This window comes from Eurosta solidaginis, chromosome 3 (assembly GCF_040869045.1).
Source record: "Eurosta solidaginis isolate ZX-2024a chromosome 3, ASM4086904v1, whole genome shotgun sequence".
NCBI lineage: Eukaryota > Metazoa > Arthropoda > Insecta > Diptera > Tephritidae > Eurosta > Eurosta solidaginis.
In genome coordinates, this window is record NC_090321.1 from 80881678 (window position 1) to 80908750 (window position 27073).

The 27073-nt window shown below is 35.8% G+C and overlaps 1 protein-coding gene across 1 annotated transcript; it reads right to left on the reverse strand.

Moving 5' to 3' along the window:
* Window positions 1-419: 419 nt before the first annotated feature.
* alpha-Cat (catenin alpha) lies at window positions 420-3414 on the reverse strand. The gene has a single exon (XM_067772578.1). The coding sequence runs from the start codon at window positions 3275-3277 to the stop codon at window positions 539-541; it is 2739 nt and encodes a 912-aa protein (XP_067628679.1). The 5' UTR covers window positions 3278-3414; the 3' UTR covers window positions 420-538.
* Window positions 3415-27073: the final 23659 nt, after the last annotated feature.

Consider the following 27073-nt stretch of genomic DNA (forward strand, 5'->3'; position numbering starts at 1 on the left):
CGTTCTGCATTGGATATTTTATTCAAAATATACCAGGTAGTGCAAGATAAAAGCAGTAGTGAATTTTGACTTAAAAACGGTGCTATTTAGATGAACAACACTGTGTCTAAACAACCCCCCCAACAGTGATTACTCAACCAAAGGCAACAAAGAACAAAAACAGATTTTAATCAATACAACCTTGCATAATGTAAGTAGGTATGTGCATAGATATAAATATGCAATGGCATAATCATGGGTGAATTTTTTTTGTGGTACAAACCCCAGTAGGAACAATTTACCGATGTAATTTACATTTTTGCCTTGCCAAAAATAGATTTTATTAGATGTTTATAGTACGAACATTGTACATACTTACCTTTTTCATATATCAAAACTTAGCTAACTCTTAGCTTGTCATAGATTAAAATTGCCTTAAATATTTTCCATTCTAATATTTATTCAGTCAAACTTTGCAAGAAGACATGAATTGCATGGAATATGTTTATAAATACTTTAGTTGGTATATAAATATTTTAAATGAATGTATTTAGGTATCTTAAACCGCGCCATCTGGACTTTGAAATTCCGACAGGGCATGTATTGGATTTTGCACTTTCTTTTGTGAGCCCTTGCGCACTTTCGCACGCACCTCTTCAGGCTTCTCCGGACGCACCAGTGGTTTCTTTTCAGGCGCCTTCATTTTCCAGACAACTATTGGTGAGGTAACAGTACCCTGCCTGGTGTATTTTGTTGATGCAACATACGAGTATTTCACAGTCAATACAACTGCATTCATGAGATTTTTAGCTGCTTGAATCAAAGAAGTGGCGCTGTCTAAGCCGGATACAATTAACTCGCCACTTATATTCTGCACATCTGCTTTAACTTTTGATGTGATCTGAATCTGATGACAATACAGCGCTATACGTTGCAAGTAAGCCAATAAATCCTTTTTGGTGCTACTTTCTGGGCATTGTTCTGCTATTTCGCGTGTAAGCTTATCAAGTTTAGTGCCAGCTTCGGATATTTTCTTTGCAGCATTAATAACATCCATAGTTGTCTTCAAGGGGCCACGTCCACGCGTGAAATCTGTCATTTCCATCATAATCATGCACATATGTTTGGCTAGGAAAATAATATCATTGCCTGCGTCATCCCATTTAGCAACTTCCGAATCGAATGTAAGTTTCTCACGGCGAAACAGTTCAACTTGTTGCGCAATTTTTTGTTTATCTTCTTCGGTCATCTTTCGCATAGCTTCACGTGCTGTACAAATTCCGCTGATTTCGGGGTACTCGTCAACAGTTGGCCCACCATCTTGAGCACTGGATTTGCTGCGTGTCTCTGACATGGTATTCTCAGCTGGTTCAAATTCAGTGTCGGTATCAAGTTCATCGGAGTTTCTATTCATTAGCACTGCGCGTCTTATTTCACGTACACCATCATATACCAAACGCGAAGCATCTATGAAGTCATTTTCATCCACATCCCTGCTACAATTATTCATCAAAGCATCTACAGCCGTATCAACGCGCTGTGCAAAATTGGCCATAACTTGCTCTTTCAGAACACGAACTGCATCCATGACACGTTTTGTATAGACACAAGGCTCATAGTTGTCCATTTCGGCTTCAACAACGTCACATATACGTGCTGATCGGCCCTGTATAGCACCAGCTGTGGTGCGCAACTCTTGTGGCGCCCCCATTTGCAGGGACATTACGCACTTGTTGACATCCTCTAATATATGATTTTCAGAAACTGCTAGGAAATCATCGATGGTTGTAATATCATCTACAGCTTCAGTCAAAATGCGTACTTGCGCCTCCCATGCCTGCCGATATGCAGACATATTCTCTTGTGCCACCTTCGAATTCGGACGAACGCATAGAATCGATGCCGCGTTGATAACTTGCGGGCAGAGACTTTCTATTTGTGCAGCTGCAAAGCGTACCATTTTCACACCATCCTCATTGTTTGACATGCTACATACCAAATTGGCGACCTCTACTAACTTTTCAGCATGTCTTGTAAATATGTCCGCCTTTTCACGTAGTTTTGCCTCATTACCAGTTTTAGCACATTCAATTAGGTCAATAAGTGGCACAGATGTTTCTAAAAACGAATCAGATACATGATCCACCACAGCTTTGCGTAGCTGTCGGCGTAAGTCCCGTGTTTTGCGACACATTTGATCGATTGCCCTATCCAGACCAGGAGTGTGGTCCTTATGCCCCATATTTGACATGTACTCCAATAGTAGATCCTGTAATGCTTGCCGCACGGCATTACACTCTGCAACTATACGTTCACGTCGTTCATCACGAGTACAATCAGCATCAGCCATTAATGCTGCTGCACTGATAATGCTCTCCAAACGTTCCTCCAGCAACTGCCGCGAATGCACTTCACTATATGTCAAAGTATCCATAATAATGCCCTCATCAAAGTCATCTAATGCTGCTGCCAATTCTCCGGCGCCATTGTAAATCTCTGTTGGTTGTGATGACTTGCCTTGCGCCACATCACTGATAGTATTCACTGCTGCACAAACTTCTTTCAATATGAAATCACGATTTAATTTGGCTAAATCCAATTCTGGATGACGTACATACACTTTGGATGCAGTGAATAGCATGGTTGAATGTTTCTTCAACATTGCACGAGCTGCAGCCAAATCATCTCGCAGCTGTGGATCTTTTAGTTCTTGTTGACGTTTTGCAGCTTGCTTAATTAACTCACCAGCATTTTCACCAAATTGTTCAATGTTACTTAATAGCTCATCTTGACTGCATGCATTCTTCAGCTTATTCAGATCGTCTTCCACCACATGCAATGACTTTAATAACAAATGCACATCTACCATATCTGCCAGTATCAATAACCTGGTGACAGCTGAAAGAAGATTACGTGCAGCTCTAACCATATTGCCACGTTTCAAGGAGGAACAAGGGTCTGCGGCGAATTCTCGAGCAGCCATGCTCATGGCATCACCTGTCTTACGCACCTCCTCTACAGCGATCAACATTTCTTGTGTTATATCCGGATTTTCATATGCGATTTGTTCACCTTTAATGACAAAGTTTTCTGTGGCTTTTTCTATTGATGCAACAAGAGCGCTGGCACGTTTAGATTTTCCTTTCTTCTTTTTACTTGGCTCTGTTGTATTCACTAAAGTGGTCACTTGCAACACCAGCGGCTCTAAGGTTTTCTCCACGGTCATTGTACGAATCTCTAAGTTTTTCAAATCCCATTTAGTGGCTATTTGCCCAAAGTCCGAAACAACGCCCATCATAGTAAATTTCAAGGCAACACAAGTTACACTACAAAAATAGGTATAAATAAATCTAGGTTATATTTTTTTAGTAAAAATATACGTGAGCGAAAATAACTACGATTAGTGGAAATGAATTTGAGTCAGTTGTATATTCATCGCTGCCTGCCAGTTGTTGGATGAACACCTTTTTAAGTTGAAAGCAGTGATGCCAAATGCCAATATTTTTAACCAAACTAAAACGTCCAAATCTTGGCCAATTCCTAAATGTCGATTTCATGCAAAATTTTAATATTTGTTTTGTTTCCATGGGTTGTAATATAAAATTTGATTAAAGCAAACCACAAACCTGTTTTTTATTTCATTAAGCTCCAACTTTAAGTTACCGAAAAGCCCCACTTGAATGCTGCCGAAAGTTATTATTATAGTCAAAATTGGTAATTCTTTACTTTAGCTCACAACTGCTAAAACTCGTCCAAAAATATCGGGAGAGGTGTCAAGAGACGCGATTTGAACCCAGGGCCACGAATCCGAAAGTGGAGATTAAAAATTTCATATCTGTCAAAAGATATTTCCAAAAAACCGAATGGTCCTGGAGCGCTTCGAATCCGGGGGTGGGATCGATAGTATTTTTGCGCAAAACACCTTCCTGCATTGGCGGCCTTCTGCCGCGCTTATAAAAAATTACCCTGGGTGGGTCCAACACCGATTTGGAGACCAAAACAATATCGGTGCAAAACACTTTTACCAACAGTTTTTTATGGGTACAACAAATTCATCAAAATTACAACAAACACATGAAAATTTTCAATTTTGTTTGCAAATATCTCCGGAAAGAAATAAAATCATCTATTTCCGCTTTCGGATTTGGGTCCTGGGTCAAAAGCGCGTCTTTTGACTCATCTCCCGGTATTTTTGGACGAGTTTTAGCAGTTGTGAGCTAAAGTAAAGAACTACCTCAAAATTAAATATGCACTTAAACTTAGTTACATATTTTTAATATAACTTTCAATAATCTGTTACGGCGGCCATCGTGGTGGTGTGCTTGGCCCACAACATGGGTTGAATTCCCGGGCAAACCAACATAAAAAATTCAGAAACAAGTTTCTTTTAATTAGAAAAAAATTTTTCCGAGAAAACACTCTGAGTGCATTTCTGCAATCAAAAGCTTCTCAGCGAAGGTTCATCTGCCCTGCAGATGCCGCTTGGAGTCGGCATACAATATGTAGGTCCCAAATTTTGAAGTCTGAACGATATTTCCAAACTGCCACTGAAATAGTCTACGATATTTTAATTGGCGGAAACTGCATTTTAAATGCGTGTCATAAAGTGTAAAAGCATTTTATTTTTTCAAACGAAACTAATTTCTTATTTGTTTGTAATATTTGTATTGAATTATTTTTTGCAGAATTGAACTAATACTACTCATATCTGTATACGTTTCATATTTGTTTTAGAATCAAAATTCAAAGTTAACAGTTTATGGATATTCCCGAAAAATTATGGAATCCCAGAATCGTAATTTTAAAGTCCCGAAATTCATGGACTGCAAAAACTGTTTAGATTCTTCGCCTTAGTTCTCACACTAACAGAATCGTGATTACAAGATACAAAATAAAATCATCTATCCTCGATTCTACAAAAGGGACTTTTAAAGTAATTATTGGATTTTTATGTGCAAAATATACTACAAGAAGCAAAAAACATATATATATTTATAAATGGATAAGCAACAATTGGAGAAACTAACTGTTAACGTCAAGGAAAGTTCAAACTAGGGCGTAACGTTTGCGAGATTATAAAATTTTCCCACTAAAACCATCTTGAGGTAATCCAGGTCAACGAAAACGAAAAAAGTAAGTATCATTGATTTCAGTGAGTTTAAAATAGTCGTTAGGGTCCCGTTTTACGCTTGTTTAAAACAAATTCTGGCTTACAAATTTTAACTTGATTATCAAAGAAAATGTACTAAATGTGACGGTCACGATACAAAGTGGAAAAAGAATTAAACAGTTTAACATTTCTTGTTGAAATTTTTGTTTTGTTATATTTAAGCCCGGTTTTCACCAGTTGGTTAAGCTAAGCTTAAATTAAGTTTGCTTAGACCTTACTCAAATTTAAATTACAAAACAGTTTTTAAATCACATTTTAGGGCCGTCTTTGTGGTTGCCTTTTTTGTACGGCTGCAGTTTTTCAGTCACAGTTTAAGGTCGCCTTTGGCCTTGGGTTTTCCGTACGGCAACAGACGGATTTGGTTTACTCATTAACACCGAAAACATATTTCTCCAACCTTTGAGAAATATATATCTAATTCTGAAGTTAGTATCTAATTATTTTTAAACCTGATAGTTCTCACGTTAATATCCAATATCATTCTCAAATCACTATCTAACCTTTGAGAAATTTTGTAAAAATTACAACTCTCAAGTTGATGTATAGTTCTCAAATTAATATAAGGCACATTTACCCAGTTGATAGCCGGCGTTGTGTTTCGAGTTGAGGTGGTGTTGAAAAAAAAAAAAATTCTCCAAAGTGGTACCACCATAGCCAACCGCTGTTTATTGTGAAAAATAAATACCAGTAAGTGTAAGTTTTGAAATGTACATTTTTCTTTTATACTAATTTTTCTTATATATAAATATGTCAGCTATCAACAGAGCTCATGTTGGTATTCACGCCCAAATGCTTTTTGAGTATACTAAGCTTTAACTTCATGTAAAGAAGACTGGAAAACTGCAGAAGAGGTTTAAATGTAGTTCAACTGACAAATTTTGTTAAGCTTTTTCTGAAAACCGGGGCCTTAGTTGTTTGAAGCCTATACAAGGATTTGGCTTTGCAAAAATACTGGTTCTACTGTCGTGGCAAAATTATTTTTTAAGATTAGGTACCCACTACTAGCTGTTTTTTGTTTTGAAATTCGTTTCGAAATAGGGGAAAAGTATGTTAATTTGCTCGTAAGCAAATCTTTTGAACTACGATTTTAAAGATTTTTGAATTATCTTGTTATCAACTTTGAACCAAGCTTTCGACTTCGTCACAATATTCAAATGCAAATAAAAATTAGTTAATTAATAATTGAGTAACAGTTTTTGACCGTGAAAGTTGCAATTTATTTATTTCCTCAGAGGGGTCTGATTTCAAACTATAACATCGATTCTCAGTAACTTTCGAACTTTAGAGTAATGTGTACTATATGTGCAGGTTTGTAGTTATGATAGGAAATCATATTAACATTACGACGGCAACACTGATTGTTTATATTTTTCTTCTGTCGCTCATTTCGCTCACAACTTCGCAAATTCATTTGAATGCACTTACGAAATGAACTCAGAGTTTAACAATGGGGTAGGTTACCGATGAATCATATGAGTTGTGTACGACGAACACAATGCAATGGTGTTGTTGCTCAGAGCAGCGTGAGAGATATCAAAGGAAGACAACAAGAAATTGTGCGTCAAACAATTGTACGCTCAAGGCATGGTTCAACTATATGGTTGGCTCATCTGTACAAAAACAAAATATGTTAGTTCAGATTGTCAAAATGCGTGTTGGTGTTATGCGAATGGAATGGAATGAAAACATAAAACTTATCAGTTTTTGTGTGTAGTAAGAAAATTTTTTCAATGTGTTGGTTTCATTTTGCATTTGCCATCTCCTTTTGACAATCCCATCGACCATGCAATGGCAAAAATAAAACCAGCTGATGATATGAGCCAACCATATAATTGAGCCATGCTCAAGAGGTTAGCCAAAACACATAAGTAGATTAGGGTTGGACCATTTTATTAAATTATATAAAAAATTATTCATAATTTTCAACTATTCTGTGATGAAACTCCAGAAATTCTAATTGATAATGTCATGTTATAGATTTCTGAACTGGATCTAACTGAGAGTCGAAATAAGTATACAAATAGTTTGGGAATTAACCTGTCACATGTAGCATTCGGATTTGACTTCCTCCGTATGATATAAACGTGTACGGAACGTTAAGTAATTCGGGACGTAGTTAAAGGGCCGTTTCAAGGCCAAATTAAACTTCCTTTACCCTAACGCCATAGTCGTAACCATACCCATATCCATGTCCATCTCCAATGTGATCGATTAATGGTGCCTTAACCTAAAAATCGTGAAAATTTCATAAAAATGAAGAAAACGCAAACAATTACAATCATATTCCACAAAAAATAAGTCTCTTAGTCAAAACGTATCCAAAACAATGAATAAAATCCACAAAAAGTTATTAAATTCACCAACTCAAATATTTTTAGGTTACGGATATGGGGAAAAACCAAAAAACAATTGGTTGGCTATGGTATGGTTATGACGTTAGCGTGTTATGGTATGGCACCATTAATCGATTACATTGATTTCCATAAGGTAGGTTCGATCAGCTGTTTTATCTGGTGATGGTTTTATGGTTCAGGGTTCCAGGTTTGCGAACTGGAGGAAAAAACGCCGGTTCACATTCTGTGCGAATGCGTCGCTATGGCAAGGCAGAGACTCCCATCTAGGTGGCTTCACTCCTTATCCCTTCGTGATTGGAACTAAAAGCCTCCAAGTACAGTAAAAGGCTAAAATGTCAACCACACTAGATTTAATGCCGCTGGTCAAGCATACTGGTATGAGTTCTTGTTTAATCCACAAATCCGTTGTAAAATGTAATTGTCGACTTTACAGTGGGAATGTGCTTTAAAGTGTGTTTGGGGACTTTCCAGTGGGAATGTGCTTTGCACGGTGAACACATGCAGCATCTGTATCCTGATTGGATGAAATTTATTATGGGACTAGGCTAGATGGCAGATGCCCATTTAAAGCAAAGCTTACTTGGGCCCTTTTTTCGTGCATTGTGTTAGCGCATTCTTTCACGGCAATACTCGATACGAGACATTTAGAGAATCTCTGCATGTCAACGATAAAGTTACGAATAAAGTAGACATCGAACTTGGATATTTCCTTCGCAGAGTCGAATATACATCGTCCTTGCGAAGGCTTAACAGCTGATCAAAATTTGACCAGATGTTTCCACCTCATCGTCCTCCAAAGCGCTAACAGAGCTGGGCTTGTCCAGGATATTAGGGCACCTCGCGGGCTTCCCATTGGGCGGTACCCTCTTAATACCAGAAACATAGGTACTTGGATTCAACCAACTTATATCCCTGCCTTGAGAAATTATTGCTGTCACAATGTCAACCGGATATGGATTGAGCATTTCGTTCAGTACCAATATAAGTGTTCTATGAAAGAACCCGCTTTATTTCAACCATCACGAATTGCTGCTCCGCTTCTGTAGTATATACTGTCCCGCGACACCAATACAAGGCAACCAAAGCCTTCCTGTCCTCCATATTAAGCTTCATAGCAGGTTGCTGTGCTCAATAAACCCAAATCTGTAAGACCACACCAACTTTACTCCCTCACAAGAGGCTGCTCTGAATCTATGAATGTTCATCTTACTTAATTGGCGCTTACCCGTTAAAATGGTTTTGGCCGCCCAACATGTCACGCCAGTCCCTTCTTTGCTGAGCTAACTGAGAACAATTGATAGCACCAAACGAATTTAAATTGTTATTCACCTGATCCTTCCAGAACGCTTCCTCTGCTTCCAAATAGTAGTATGTTTATGAGGATTCTGGACCAAATTTTGTATAGAAAACTGGGAGCATGTCTCACCCTAAAAACTCCAAACTTTTGGACAGTCTGCCACCAGTCTGGCCTTAGGAATGGGACCAGTTCATTATTTTTGGTCCAGTCTGGGTTGAGTCTGACCGAAGGAATGAAACCAGGTCTATATTTATCTTGACCTGAAACTTTTATCACCTCTCAAGATCATTCAACAATTCCGCTAGGTGTCGCATCCGTTCTTCCGGTTTGTGTTCTGGCTGAGCTCACCTCTGGCTAACTTCCGCTAGGTGGCGCATAAGAAAAAGCTTAGAGCTTTTTACCTTTAGCAGAGCTTTGCCGTAAACATGACAGCATATAAATTATATACATATATATATATCAACAAACCGCAAAATACATACCGACACAGACACACCCATCCATATACATACATTTAGATAAGGGTTACTTGTCTCACAGTGTTGGCATTTGTTTCAATCAGGCATGCTTAACCAACGAACCGATATCATTTCGTTACGATAATTAACGTTAATAAACGAAACAAAGTCATTTCGTTTCGTTTATTAACGTTAAGAACGTCAAATTAACGAAATGATTTCGCTTCGTTTTCTGCCATATCAAAACGAAATCAAATCGTTTATGTTGATTATTAATTTCAAACTATGCTGGCAAAGCTGATTGATAGCGGAGTCATTAAAGGTGAAAGCATTAGCCAAGCTGATTGCTACTTTTCTCATGAATTTTGACAGAACGAACATTTCTCAGAGTATTTTTGACATTACGTTTTAACGTTAACGAAAGCTTTTCGTTTCGGTTAAAAACGAGATAAAATTTATCTTGATAATTTCTTTATCGATAATATTTCGAAGTGTTTCAACGGAAACGGTGGAAATTTTTTGATAAACGATTAGCTTAACGTTAAGGTGCATCCCTGGTTTCAATTAAATCGCTATTAAATTATTAGAAAATTTGCTTAGACTATGGAAATTTGGTTTTGCTAGTAAGACCCTAGTACCTAATTTTTCCTATCTCTTCCCCCCAATACTAGTATTTTCCCAATCTTGTACTAATAATGAAGGAATTTATTGGTTTGAGAGCAAAAATGTATTATATTCAAATCGATCAAGAAGAAAAAGAGATTAAAAAATTAAGGGTGTTAAACAATGTGTTAGGCAAGGTGCACATGAGGCTACGCGTCATAGACGCTGCAGGCGAAATTTGTACGCTTTGATGCCGAACACATGTATTTAAATGGAGAGCTGCATACGAGGCGTCAGCTGCATGAAAGCGACAAAGCATTAAATTTTCGTGTAGCTCAGCGTACAGCAATGTTGGTCGCTGAGCGAACGTACGCTTGAAAAAAAGGAAGAACAAGATGTTTGTTTACATTTTTTTGTATGCAAATTTGTGTAGTTAGTTAAAAAATGTTACTTTAGTTAATAAAAGTGCGTGAAAGGTATATTACCACAGCAAAAAATAGTATTAAACACCACAATAGCTTGTTTAGACATTGTTGAAGCGTTTAAAAGGCTAAAAAGTGTTGGAAACTAGAAATCACCCTTTTCTCTAGTCCGCGGTGGTTTAAATTGCCTTTCATAATTTACGAAGGCACGGGGATGCAAACAACGTGTAATACCTATAATCCTTTGGTTTCGGGGAGGGATATAGCTGAAGAAATTTAATTTTTTATTTTTTTTTTTCAATAATTGTTTGCTTTTTGTAGCGACGCTCGAAAGTAGCTTCGTGTGCAGATCTTGAGGCGTAGAGAAATTGTAGCTATATGAAATATCTTGTACGCGTCTATGACGCGTAGCCTTGTGTGCACCTTGCCTTACCCTGCAAAAATCGTTGGACCATGTGGTCCACTGGAGTACTTACCATTCTACTCCACTGTAATGCAGGGATGGACCAACTCATATTTCTACACGAACATGTTGTAAGCCGATCATTGCTCGTTTTTAACGATTGTAATCACTACACGGTGTTTATTGGACTGTGGGTACTCCATGGATTACTCTGATGTAATGCGGAGCTGGAGTATATGGTCCGGTCCTAGGACATCGCAATGTTAATTGGACCATATTTTTTGTATGAATTGTGGTTAATTTTGGAGCATTCGCTTGGTCCATAGCGAGTACTCCATACATGCATGCATGGAGTACTCGCGATTTTTGCAGGGTACTCTCAAACTTTCTGCAATTGATTTTAAAAGATGTTTATTCGAAAAGAAATTGTACTTTAACTCAATATATATTTTTAGATCAAAATCTCATGAATTGTATACACAAGAAATAAATAAAGTAATGGTAAGTTTTTAGATGATAAGAGATTTGTAAAAAATAATGGAATTAATACCTACGCTTGGGAAATGTTTGTGCAAGAGAAAAAATCAAAATATGCTGATAAGAAACCTTAACTGTTCAACATTGCATGTGTACATATGTATATATATATGCATGTGAGAATTTCACAAAACCGCAAATAAATATGAAGACTAAACATTTTTTATTAGTTTGTAAGTTTGTGTACCTGCATTTCGACGCATACGTTCTAGCTGATCTATAAGAAAAAGCTTCCAATTGTTTGTTTTGTATTCTGACTGCAAGAAAAAAAAGAGCTTAGAAGTTCATCAGTGCAGCAGAATATCTAGCTCAGATTTTAAATGGCAGGGGCTCCAAATTTTTGAAGGGTCGATATTTCTAAAGTATATAAGTGTGGGCGAAATATAAAAATTCTATTTTATACCCAACTATGCTTCACCTGTCTGTGCTTAATGTATAAAAAGCCTACCATTACAAAGATATTTCTTTATTAATTTTCATAATGTTTGCGACAGTAGATGTTCAAGGCTTTAAAGCATGCGATAATAGATTTATTGTAAAGGAAATAGCGGTGGTCTTCAACAATAAAGAATTCCATTGTTTCCACATAAAAGCTTCATTTGAATTTTCGGATCTGAGTAAGGATAATCAACGATAAGTTAATTGGTTAATATTACACCACCATAATTTATTATGGTCATATGGAAGCGATAGTTTTAAATCTGTAAAAAACTATTTGATGTCAACATTGAAGAACATAAAAGTTTATGTTAAGGGGCCAGAAAAAAGTGTATGGATAGCAGAGTTCCTCCAAAAGACGGTGTTTAACATTGAAGAGGAAAGTACAGGATGTGATGGAATGAATCTCTTTGGATTATATAGTTTACACCCAGATGTTGTGCGTTGTCAATATCATTTCCATACTGATTGTAATGTGAAAATCAACCAACGACAAATTCGTTGTGCTTTAAAATCAGCATATATTTTGTTTAAATACATATCGGCTAGTAATTTAAATTTATAATGAAATAAAATAGAATTCTTAACTTTAGTATTTTTATACTCAGTTGAGCAGAGCTCACAGAGTATATTAACTTTGATTGGATAACGGTTGGTTGTACAGGTATAGAGGAATCGAGATAGATATAGACTTCCATATATCAAAATCATCAGTATCGAAAAAAAAATCGATTGAGCCATGTCCGTCCGTCCGTCTGTCCGTTAACACGATAACTTTGAGTAAATTTTGAGGTATCTTGATGAAATTTGGTATGTGGGTTCCTGGGCACTCATCTCAGATCTCTATTTAAAATGAACGATGTCGGACAATAACCACGCCCACTTTTTCGATATCGAAAATTTCGAAAAATCGAAAAAGTGCGATAATTCATTACCAAATACGGATTAAGAGATGAAACTTTGTAGGTGAGTTGAACTTATGACGCAGAATAGAAAACTAGTAAATTTTTGGAAAATGGGCGTGGCACCGCCCACCTTTAAAAGAAGGTAATTTAGAAGTTTTGCAAGCTGTAATTTGGCAGTCGTTGAAGATATCATGATGAAATTTGGCACGAACGTTACTCTTATTGCTATATGTCTGCTTAATAAAAATTAGAAAAATCGGGGAACGACCACGCCCACTTTTAAAAAAAATTTTTTTTAATTCAAATTTTAAAAGAAAAGTTAATATCTTTACCGTATGTAAGTAAATTATGTCAACATTCAACTCCAGTAATGATATTGTGCAACAAAATACAAAAATAAAAGAAAATTTCAAAATGGGCGTGGCTCCGCCCTTTTTCATTTAATTTGTCTAGGATACTTTTAATGCCAAAAGTCGAACAAAAATTTACCAATCCTTGTGAAATTTGGTAGAGGCTTAGATTCTAGGACGATAACTGTTTTCTGTGAAAAAGGGCGAAATCGGTTGAAGCCACGCCCAGTTTTTATACACAGTCGACCGTCTGTCCTTCCGCCCGGCCGTTAACACGAAAACTTGAGCAAAAATCGATATATCTTTACTAAACTCTGTTCACATACTTATCTGAACTCACTTTGTATTGGTGTAAAAAATGGCCGAAATCCGACTATGACCACGCCCACTTTTTCGATATCGAAAATTACGAAAAATAAAAAAATGCCATAATTATATACCAACTACGAAAAAAGGGATGAAACAAGGTAATTGTATTGGTCTATTGACGCAAAATATAACTCTAGAAAAAAACTTGGTAAAATGAGTGTGACACCTACCATATTAAGTAGAAGAAAATGATAAAGTTTTGCAGGGCGAAATCAAAAGCCCTTGGAATCTTGGAAGGAATACTGTTCGTGGTATTACATATATAAATAAATTAGCGGTACCCGACCGATGACGGTCTGGATCACCCTGGTCCACATTTTGGTCGATATCTCCAAAACGCCTTCACATATACAACTAAGGGCCACTCCCTTTTAAAACCCTCATTAATACCTTTAATTTGACATCCATATCGTACAAACACATTCTAGAGTCACCCCTGGTCCACGTTTATGGCGATATATCGAAAAGGCGTCCACATATAGAACTAAGGCCCACTCCCTTTTAAAATACTCATTAACACCTTTCATTTGATACCCATATCGTACAAAAAAATTCTAGAGTCACCCCTGGCCCACCTCTATGGCGATATCTCGAAAAGGCATCCACCTATAGAACTAAGGCCCACTCCCTTTTAAAATACTCATTAACACCTTTCATTTGATACCCATATCGTACAAACAAATTCTAGAGTCACCCCTGGTCCACCTTTATGGCGACATCTCGAAAAGGCGTCCACCTATTGCACTAAGGCCCAAGCCCTTTTAAAATACTCATTAACACCTTTCACTTGATACCCATATCGTACAAACAAATTCTAGAGTCACCCCTGGTCCACCTTTATGGCGATATCTCGATAAGGCGTCCACCTATAGAACTAAGGCCCACCCCCTTTTAAAATACTCATTAACACCTTTCATTTGATACCCATATTGTACAAACGCATTCTAGAGTCGCCCCTGGTCCACGTTTATGGCGATATCCCGAAAAGGCTTCCACCCATAGAACTAAGGCCCACTCCCTTTTAAAACACTTATTAACACCTTTCGTTTGATACCCATATTGTACAAGCGCATTCTAGAGTCAACCCTGGTCCACTTTTATAACGATATTCCGAAAAGGCGTCCACCTATAGAACTAAGGCCCACTCCCTTTTAAAACACTCATTAACACCTTTCATTTGATACCCATATAGTACAAACAAATTCTAGAGTCACCTCTGGTCCACCTTTATGGCGATATCTCGAAAAGGCGTCCACATATAGAACTAAGGCCCACACCCTCTTAAAATACTCATTAACACCTTTCACTTGATACTCATATCGTACAAACCAATTCTAGAGTCGCCCCTGGTCCATCTTTATGGCGATATTTCGAAAAGGCGTCCATCTATAGAACTTAGGCCCACGCCCTTTTAAAATACTCATTAAAACCTTTCATTTGATACCCATATCGTACAAAATAAATTCTAGAGTCACCCCTGGTCCACGTTTATGGCGATATCCCGAAAAGGCGTCCACCCATAGAACTAAGGCCCACTCCCTTTTAAAACACTTATTAACACCTTTCGTTTGATACCCATATTGTACAAGCGCATTCTAGAGTCAACCCTGGTCCACTTTTATAACGATATTCCGAAAAGGCGTCCACCTATAGAACTAAGACCCACTCCCTTTTAAAACACTCATTAACACCTTTCACTTGATACTCATATCGTACAAACCAATTCTAGAGTCACCCCTGGTACACCTTTATGGCGATATCTCGAAAAGCCGTCCACCTATAGAACTTAGGCCCACTTCCTTTTAAAATTATTATTAACACATTTCATTTGATACCCATATTGTACAAACAAATTCTAGAATCAGGCCTGGTCCACCTTTATGGCGATATCCCTTAATGGCGTCCATCTATAGAACTATGGCCCACTTCCTCTTAAAATACTCTTTAATACCTTCCATTTGATACACATGTCATACAAACACATTCCAGGGTTACCCTAGGTTCTGTTTACAACATGGTGATTTTCCCTTACTTTGTCTCCACAGCTCTCAACTGAGTATGTAATGTTCGGTTACACCGGCACTTAGCCTTCCTTACTTGTTTTATTTTAAAAGGGTGAGAATAAGAAGAAGAAAAGTAAGTATATAAATACATTGTTTTCCAATATCAACCTCATTTTAAATTGACGCAAACAAGGGGATATATCAAAATGAATTTAAAATTTTATATCTAATTATTATTATTATTATTATTTGTTTTCAAAACTACCTACGGAGCACCATTTTGGGAAAACCTAGATAGTAATGCGCTTGCGAAAAACCAAAACTCGAAAAGTATTCAATTTAATTTAACATTGCCCAATAGTAATGATATTTTATCAATCAATATTTCATTATTATTACTAAAACAAAGTGAGCCTCTTTTAAATAATGACGAAGAAGAAATTTAAGTGTTGTAAACGATACCATTATTTTCACCATCCACAACAATCGCACCATCGTCTGCTAAAGATGATTTTTCAACGGAAGGGAAGCCTATGAGAACTTTTACTATAGATGAAGCTATAGAGGCATTTCGTAGAAGAGGAATCTGATATTGGAGGAATCATTGAGGCAAAACAAGCATTTTAAATTGGAATATGATAATTTTGATCTACCAATTCGTTGTACTTATGATAGTAGATACGTGGAAAAAATGTTGAGTATCAAGTGCTTTGAATATCGTGAAATTGAAACTGAACGAATTCTTAGTAATGGTGATATTGAAAATATTATAGCCCAGGATACTTCATTTAAAAGACCACATATAGAAATAATTGATGTGAAAAACTATAGACAAACATATAATATGATCATTGTGTAATGTGACTCACACATATATACATAAAAATAAAAAAAAACCGATATGAAATTAGCTAATTTAATAAATTTTTTACTTATTTACCTGTTTCACTTAAGTTATGGAACAAGTTATCCCTATAATCAATTTATGAATCAAGAACAAAATATAAACAGCTTTAGAAATTTTGAAAATAGTAAACAGACTAGTTTTGAATACAATATTCCAAGCACTTCATTACGTTTAAAAATAAATGTAACAATTCAACGCAGAGCCCAGGGGGATTTTTTATACCAACGAACCGCGATCAAAGGAGTGAGTCACATGGTGTGAAAAAAAGTGAATACAACATTCTAGGGGCTATTGAAAATTTTAAAGAATTACTAGTTGAAAAGGAAAAGAGAATAGGAGGCATTCTTGAAAGCCCAGAGGTTTTTATAGACATTTCATTTTAGTTTACGATAATTGTGAAATACGAATTAAATGCTCTTATTACAGCAATTATATACAGCGTACCTTAAATATCTATTGCTTTGAATTTCCGGAAGACAATACGGAGACATTACATAAACGAGACGCATTATATGAGCACACTTCGTACGATATAAATCCAACAATAATTCATGTTGATCGTTATTATCAAACATTGCATATGAAGGTTCAGTAATCACAAACATGACATCGTCATCGTCAGCAGCAGTAGACATATTTAATTTTCTGAAACAATTTAAACATATTTTACCTGAAGAGCAGAGGAAAAGACTTTTCGAAATTTATTCAAAAATTGAGTATAGAGATAAATTAAGTAAAATAAAAAATCTATTCGGTGAACACTATGAAAAATGTGTTAGGTCGAATTCTTATAGCACAGATGGCCCAGACACTTGCAATTGCTCACACCTAGAGCGTTTGGATGAGGAAGCCTACAAAATTATGAACACTTACACAAAATATTTAAAAAGCAGCTCTAAGCAAGAAAATCATATTGATACTTATGCTTGTGGTCATTTCGAAACTTTATAGTAGTACTTTACTGTAATACATTTAAGAAAAAAATAATAAACAATTTATATTTTATATAATTTATTTTTATTAAGTAAAATTTTTAAACATAATTGATCACATATTACTGTGTTATTTTTTCTTTCTGCTCATAATTGTAATGTATTGGTGACTTCAGATAATTAATCAGTTCAATCGGTGGCTGTAAATTTCCAAAGCTATCAAAATATTCTTTTTAGTTTTTCTTAATACTTTCATGATCTTATCAAGATTTGCTAATACAGTCATATGATTATTTGACATGATTTTAAACGAGCGATCGAAAAAATCTTTTATCTATCAGATGTGTATCTGACAAGAATCTGATAAATCTGTTACCTATCAGTTGTGTATCTGATAAGAGTCTGGTATAATATCAAGTTTTACTTATTTTGAACTGTTATATATTAAACTTGACTCGGGGTTTGCTAACAAGGTCACTGTAATCTTTAATAATGTTACCGGTAATTTCCCTTTACATATTTGTTGTGAAGATCTCTTCTAATTGAAAGATCTGTTATCTATCAGCTGTGTATCTGATAGGAATCTGCTAAATCTGTTACCTATCAGTTGTGTAGCTGATAAGAATCTGGTCTGATATCTATTTTACTTATTTTGAACTGTTATATATTAAACTTGTCTCGGGGTTTGCTAACAAGGTCACTGTAACCTATAATAATGTTACCGGTAATTTCCTTGTACATATTTGTTGTGAAGATCTCTTCTAATTATGAATCGATTTTGTTTTTACAGATGGTAGGTTTTTATGTGTATATTAATCTACAAGATGATTAATTATATACACACCGACGCACATATATACAGCAAAACAATTTCGTTGCCTACACTTAGGCGCATCCGTTCTTTCGGTTTGTGTTCTGACCGATCTATATCATTTAGGTGCATACGTATGACACATTTTTCATAGTGTTCACCGAATTGATTTTTTATTTTACTTAATTTATCTCTATACTCAATTTTTGAATAAATTTCGAAAAGTCTTTTCCTCTGCTCTTCAGGTAAAATATGGTTACAAAGGAAAAACAACGCAATAGTTAACGAAATCTATAAACAAAAAAACATTAACTTGAAACAAAAAATACAGCTAACATGCAATGCAGCTACTGCGCCTAGATTATATGGACTTCCAAAAGTCCATAAAAACAACATGCCTCTCCGTCCGACCTCTTCGTCTGTTAATGTACCTTGCTACAATCTCGCAAAATATGTAGGCCAAATTTTGAAGAAGGCAACCTCCGAAAAATATAATGTAAAAAATTCTTTCCAAGTAAAAGAGAAACTGAAGAAAACAAAAATCGCCGATGATTAATTGCTTATATCTTTTGACGTGATATCACTCTTCACAAACATCCCCATTCATCTAGCAATTCACAACATAATGCAACATTGGCCAAGTCTAAAGGAGCACACCTCTCTAACCAAAGTCCAGTTCCAGAAAATTATGGAATTTTTTCTAAAAAAAAAAAAATAAATGTAAGGCGCGATAACCTCCGAAGAGATCTAAGGCCGAGCTTCTCTTCCAATTTGCGTCGTGCTCCTCTTGATTTTTCCCTACAAATTGGCCGGACGGGACCTACATGTTTTATGCCGACTCCGAACGGCATCTGCAAGCTGAGAGCTTTTCATGGCAGAAATACAATCGGAGCGCTTGCCAGACACTGCCGAGGGGCGACCCCGCTTAGAAAAATTTTCTTCTAATTGAAAAATCTTATTTCTAAAATTTTGATGTTGCTTTGCCCGGGAGTTGAACCCAGGGCATACGGTGTGATAGGCGGAGCACGCTACCATCACACCACGGTGGCCGTGGAATTTTATCTAAGGGACAACAATTATTTCAGATACGATGGCACTATTTATCAACAAATCTATGGAATGCCAATGGGAAACCCCCTATCTCCCATAATAGCAGACATAGTGCTAGATAAAATTATTGACGACAGTATCTCTGAACTTGAATCTAACGACATATATATTAAATACATAGATAAGTATGTAGATGATATATTAGCCATAGTTAAGAAAAAGGACGTGGAAATCATACTCAAAACCCTAAACTCACAACACATGAAAATCCAATTCACCACAGAAAAAGAAAAAGACAACAAACTTGCATTCCTAGATATTGAGATCACTAGAGTAAACGAAAAATTGAGAACGAATTGGTATTCTAAGTCCATAGCGTCATAGAGGATGATAAACTACCACTCGAACCATCCATGGACCCAAAAGAAGAACACGGTAATAAGCCTAATAAGAATAATTATGATTTTAAGTGATCAGGTGTTCAGGAATGAAAACAAGTTGAAAATAAAAAATATTCTATACAAAAACGGGTACCCTAATGCAGTCACTGAGAAGCTAATAACTACAACAATTAACAATACTGAACATTCAAATATTAATACACAAAACAATAATGTACGGGATAACATAATATACACAGGAATTACATACATACCAGGCTTAACGGACAAAAAAAGTTTGAGAAATATCATAAACAACAACAACGTAAGATTTGCGCACAGACCACACTGCACTCTAAATAAAATTTTTACACGAACAAAAGACACAATCGAAAAGGAGCAACAACATAATGTGATATACGAAATCAAATGCAAGGGAAAAGCTGGCGAAGACTGCAACAAAATTTATATAGGGACAACAAAAAGATCATTAGGAATACGAATATGCGAACACAAAGCAGACGCAAGAAACAAAAAGACCTCTACGGCACTTTCCCAACACCTATCAATACACAATCACTCAGCTGATTTTTGGAATGCGCGTATATTGGACATAGAAAGAAGAAGAAAAACAAGGCTAACACTAGAGGGCTTGCGACTACAACAACGAATAAAAGACTGTGTGAACTTCAAAGAGGACGTAGACAATATCAACTGTGCTTAGTTCACAGCAATCAAAAAGCACACAGTGTGATGAGATGAGCAACGAAAAGGATGCAGCGCGAACATATGTATATAGTTTTGAAAAAATTTTTTTAATTTAATTGAATGTAATGTAAGTGAAATTTTCAATGTTGTGTAAAATGTTTCTTTTGCAAATAATTGTTTTATGTTATTAATAAAAACAGATCTCCCTGAGGAAGGTACAAAATGTACCGAAACGCGTAGGAGGATAAAGGAAAACTTAGTTTTTCGCTTAAAAACCACCGGCCTAATAGCTCTTATATAAAAGAATCCAAAATATGTTTAAATTGTTTCAGAAAATTAAATATGTCTACTGCTGCTGACGATGTCATGTTTGTGATTACTGAACCTTCATATGCAATGTTTGATAATAACGATCAACATGAATTATTGTTGGATTTATATCGTACGAAGTGTGCTCATATAATGCTTCTCGTTTATGTATTGTCTTCCGGAAATTCAAAGCAATAGATATTTAAGGTACGCTGTATATAATTGCTGTAATAAGAGCATTTAATTCGTATTTCACAATTATCGTAAACTAAATTGAAATGTCTATAAAAACCTCTGGGCTTTCAAGAATGCCTCCTATTCTCTTTTCCTTTTCAACTAGTAATTCTTTAAAATTTTCAATAGCCCCTAGAATGGTGTATTCACTTTTTTTCACACCATGTGACTCACTCCTTTGATCGCGGTTCGTTGGTATAAAAAATCCCCTGGGCTCTGCGTTGAATTGTTACATTTATTTTTAAACGTAATGAAGTGCTTGGAATATTGTATTCAAAACTAGTCTGTTTACTATTTTCAAAATTTCTAAAGCTGTTTATATTTTGTTCTTGATTCATAAATTGATTATAGGGATAACTTGTTCCATAACTTAAGTGAAACAGGTAAATAAGTAAAAAATTTATTAAATTAGCTAATTTCATATCGGTTTTTTTTTATTTTTATGTATATATGTGTGAGTCACATTACACAATGATCATATTATATGTTTGTCTATAGTTTTTCACATCAATTATTTCTATATGTGGTCTTTTAAATGAAGTATCCTGGGCTATAATATTTTCAATATCACCATTACTAAGAATTCGTTCAGTTTCAATTTCACGATATTCAAAGCACTTGATACTCAACATTTTTTCCACGTATCTACTATCATAAGTACAACGAATTGGTAGATCAAAATTATCATATTCCAATTTAAAATGTCGATAAAATGCTTGTTTTGCCCAATGATTCCTCCAATATCAGATTCCTTTTCAATGAGCTCTCTACGAAATGCCTCTATAGCTTCATCTATAGTAAAAGTTCTCATAGGCTTCCCTTCCGTTGAAAAATCATCTTTAGAAGACGACGGTGCGATTGTTGTGGATGGTGAAAATAATGGTATCGTTTACAACACTTAAATTTCTTCTTCGTCATTATTTAAAAGAGGCTCACTTTGTTTTAGTAATAATAATGAAATATTGATTGATAAAATATCATTACTATTGGGTAATGTTAAATTAAATTGAATACTTTTCGAGTTTTGGTTTATCGCAAGTGCATTACTATCTAGGTTTTCCCGAAATGGTGCTCCGTAGTAGTTTTGAAAACAAATAATAATAATAATAATGAGATATAAATTTTAAACTTCATTGTGATATATCCCTTTGTTTACGTCAATTTAAAATATAATAATTTATTCTTACCATTTTAAAATAATAAAACACTAAAGTTAAGATTTCTAATTCTATTTTATTTCATTATAAATTTAAATTACTAGCCGATATGTATTTGAACAAAATATATGCTGATTTTAAAGCACAACGAATTTGTCGTTGGTTGATTTTCACATTACAATCAGTATGGAAATGATATTGACAACGCACAACATCTGGGTGTAAACTATATCATCTAAAGAGATTCATTCCATCACATCCTGTACTCTCCTCTTCAATGTTAAACACCGTCTTTTGGAGGAACTCTGCTATCCATACACTTTTTTCTTGCCCCTTAACATAAACTTTTATGTTCTTCAATGTTGACATCAAATAGTTTTTTACAGATTTAAAACTATAGCTTCCATATGACCATAATAAATTATGGTGGTGTAATATTAACCAATTAGCTTGTCGTTGATTATCCTTACTCAGATCCGAAAATTCAAATGGAGCTTTTATGTGGAAACAATGGAATTCTTTATTGTTGAAGACCACCGCTATTTCCTTTACAATAAATCTATTATCGCATGCTTTAAAGCCTTGAACATCTACTGTCGCAAACATTATGAAAATTAATAAAGAAATATCTTTGTAATGGTAGGCTTTTTATACATTAAGCACAGACAGGTGAAGCATAGTTGAGTATAAAATAGAATTTTTATATTTCGCCCACACTTATATACTTTAGAAATATCGACCCTTCAAAAATTTGGTGCCCCTGCCATTTAAAATCTGAGCTAGATATTCTGCTGCACTGATGAACTTCTAAGCTCTTTTTTTTCTTGCAGTCAGAATACAAAACAAACAATTCGAAGCTTTTTCTTATAGATCAGCTAGAACGTATGCGTCTAAATGCAGGTACACAAACTTACAAACTAATAAAAAATGTTTAGTCTTCATATTTATTTGCGGTTTTGTGAAATTCTCACATGCATATATATATATGTACACATGCAATGTTGAACAGTTAAGGTTTCTTATCAGCATATTTTGATTTTTTCTCTTGCACAAACATTCCCCAAGCGTAGGTATTAATTCCATTATTTTTTACAAATCTCTTATCATCTAAAAACTTAACGTTACTTTATTTATTTCTTGTGTATACAATTCATGAGATTTTGGTCTAAAAATTTATATTGAGTTAAAGTACAATTTCTTTTCGAATAAATATCTTTTAAAATCATTTGCAGAAAGGTTGAGAGTAACACATTGTTCAACACCCTTAATTATACTAAGTTGAGCAGAGCTCACAGAGTATATTAACTTTGATTGGATAACGGTTGGTTGTACAGGTATAAAGGAATCGAGATAGATATAGACTTCCATATATCAAAATCATCAGCATCGAAAAAAATTCGATTGAGCCATGTCCGTCCGTCCGTCCGTCCGTCCGTCTGCCCGTTAACACGATAACTTGAGTAAATTTTGAGGTATCTTGATGAAATTTGGTATGTAGGTTCCTGGGCACTTATCTCAGATCGCTATTTAAAATAAACGATATCGGACAATAACCACGCCCACTTTTTCGATATCGAAAATTTCGAAAAATCGAAAAAGTGCGATAATTCATTAACAAATACGGATTAAGAGATGAAACTTGGTAGGTGAGTTGAACTTGTGACGCAGAATAGAAAACTAGTAAAATTTTGGAAAATGGGCGTGGCACCGCCCACTTTTAAAAGAAGGTAATTTAGAAGTTTTGCAAGCTGTAATTTGGCAGTCGTTGAAGATATCATGATGGAATTTGGCAGGAACGTTACTCTTATTACTAAATGTTTGCTTAATAAAAGTTAGCAAAATCGGAGAACGACCACGCCCACTTTTTAAAAAAAAAAATTTTTAATTCAAATTTTAAAAGAAAAGTTAATATCTTTACAGTATATAAGTAAGTTATGTCAACATTCAACTCCAGTAATGATATCTTGTAACAAAATACAAAAATAAAAGAAAATTTCAAAATGGGCGTGGCTCCGCCCTTTTCCATTTAATTTGTCTAGGATACTTTTAATGCCATAAGTCGAACAAAAATTTACCAATCCTTGTGAAATTTGGTAGAGGCTTATATTCTTGGACGATAACTGTTTTCTGTGAAAAAGGGTGAAATCGGTTGAAGCCACGCCCAGTTTTTATACACAGTCGACCGTCTGTCCTTCCGCTCGGCCGCTAACACGATAACTTGATCAAAAATCGATATATCTTTACTAAACTCAGTTCACGTACTTATCTGAACTCACTTTGTATTGGTGTAAAAAATGGCCGAAATCCGACTATGACCACGCCCACTTTTTCGATATCGAAAACTACGAAAAATGAAAAAAATGCCATAATTATATACCAAATACGAAAAAAGGGATGAAACATGGTAATTGTATTGGTATATTGACGCAAAATATAACTTTAGAAAAAAACTTGGTAAAATGGGTGTGACACCTCCCATATTAAGTAGAAGAAAATGAAAAAGTTTTGCAGGGCGAAATCAAAAGCCTTTGGAATCTTGGAAGGAATACTGTTCGTGGTATTACATATATAAATAAATTAGCGGTACCGGACAGATGATGTTCTGGATCACCCTGGTCCACATTTTTGTCGATATCTTGAAAACGCCTTCACATATGTATACAACTAAGGGCCACTCCCTTTTAAAACCCTCATTAATACCTTTAATTTGATACCGATATCGTACAAAAAAATTCTAGAGTCACCCCTGGTCCACCTTTATGGCGATATCTCGAAAAGGCGTCCATCTATAGAACTTAGGCCCACGCCCTTTTAAAATACTCATTAATACCTTTCATTTGATGCCCATATCGTACAAAATAAATTCTAGAGTCACCCCTAGTCCACCTTTATGGCGATATCTCGAAAAGGCGTCCACCTATAGAACTTAGGCCCATTCCCTTTTAAAATTATCATTAACACATTTCATTTGATACTCATATCGTACAAACAAATTCTAGAGTCACCCCTGGTCCACCTTTATGACGATATCTCGAAAAGGCGTCCACATATAGAACGAAGGCCCACGCCCTCTTAAAATACTCATTAACACCTTTCATTTGATACCCATATCGTACAAAATAAATTCTAGAGTCACCCCTAGTCCACCTTTATGGCGATATCTCGAAAAGGCGTCCACCTATAGAACTTAGGCCCATTCCCTTTTAAAATTATCATTAACACATTTCATTTGATACTCATATCGTACAAACAAATTCTAGAGTCACCCCTGGTCCATCTTTATGGCGATATCTCGAAAAGGCGTCCATCTATAGAACTTAGGCCCACGCCCTTTTAAAATACTCATTAATACCTTTCATTTGATACCCATATCGTTCAAAATAAATTCTAGAGTCACCCCTGGTCCATGTTTATGGCGATATCTCGAAAAGGCGTCCATCTATAGAACTCAGGCCCATGCCCTTTTAAAATACTCATTAATACCTTTCGTTTGATACCCATATCGTACAAAATAAATTCTAGAGTCATTCCTGGTCCACCTTTATAGCGATATTTCGAAAAGGCGTCCACCTATAGAACTAAGGCCCACTCCCTTTTAAAATACTCATTAACACCTTTCATTTGATACCAATGTCATACAAACACATTCGAGGGTTACCCTAGGTTATTTTTACAACATGGTGATTTTCCCTTACTTTGTCTCCACAGCTCTCAGCTGAGTATGTAATGTTCGGTTACACCCGAACTTAGCCTTCCTTACTTGTTTTTTAATCTCTTTTTCTTCTTGATCGATTTGAATAGAATACATTTTTGTCCTCAAACCAATAAATTCCTTCATTATTAGTACAAGATTGGGAAAATACTAGTATTGGGGGGAAGAGATAGGAACAATTAGGTAGTAGGGTCTTACTAGCAAAACCAAATTTCCATAGTCTAAGCAAATTTTCTAATAATTTAATAGCGATTCAATTGAAACAAATGTCAACTCTGTGAGACAAGTAGCCCTAATCTAAATGTATGTATATGGATGGGTGTGTCTGTGTCGGTATGTATTTTGCGGTTTGTTGATATATATATATATAATTTATATGCTGTCATGTTTACAGCAAAGCTCTGCTAAAGGTAAAAAGCTCTAAGCTTTTTCTTATACACCACTAAGCTTTTTCTTATGCACCACCTAGCGGAAGTTAGCCAGAGGTGAGCTCAGCCAGAACACAAACCGGAAGAACGGATGCGACACCTAGCGGAATTGTTGAATGATCTTGAGAGGTGGTAAAAATTTCAGGTCAAGATAAATATAGACCTGGTTTCATTCCTTCGGTCAGACTCTACCCAGACTGGTCCGAAAATAATGAACTGGTCCCATTCCTAAGGCCAGACTGGAGGCAGACTGGCCAAAAGTAAAGAGTTTTTAGGGAGAGACATGCTCCCAGTTTTCCTTACAAAATGTGGTCCAGAAGCCTCATAAACATACTACTCCAAATGAGGATTACGGTTAGAATACCTTCTTGGTCTGAGCATCATCTTTCAGCTTTTGACTTTTTATTAGCTGCACTCTTCATATCTGCTTAAAGCTCATAAAACTCATCATTTTACCCCCTTCCATGCTCGCCGTCGGCATCACGGACAGGACTGTAAATCTTTTTTAAGAACTTTTCTCTCGAACACTCAGAGAGCCATCTCATCTTCTCTTCACATCCTCAATAATTTCGAACCATACGTCAGGCGAGGTATAATCAGCCACTTGCAGTGCGTGAGTTTTGTTAGTCGAGAGAAGACTTTGATTTTCAATTGCCTATTAAGTCCAAAGTAGTTTTCATTGCCAAGAGGAACTCTTCGCTGAATTTATCGACTGTTTGAATTAATCCTGGTTCCCAAGTAAACGTAGTCCTTTACTAGTTCGAAATTATGGCTGCCATCAGTGACGTGGGCACAAAGAAGCAAACGCGCTGACGCGGATGAAAGCAGGTACATGAGGTTCACTTCAACCAAAAATCATAGTCAATCTACTGACTAAGACATCATTAAATCTCACTCGGTACCTGCCGTCCCCAACGCGCAGAGGGCCATTCGACCATTCCCAAAACCGCCTCATCTCCATACCTCTGCACCATATAGGAGGATTGGTCTGAGTAGTGACTTGTAGAGCCAGATTTTTATTTGTCGAGAGTGCACTTTACTGGGGCAAACAAATTATGTTCTGGACCATGACGACAAAAAGATCGAGACAATCTTTAGACGGTTTACCCTTTTGAGGGATAAAAGGCTTAAACGCATCCTTACGGAACACCCAAACT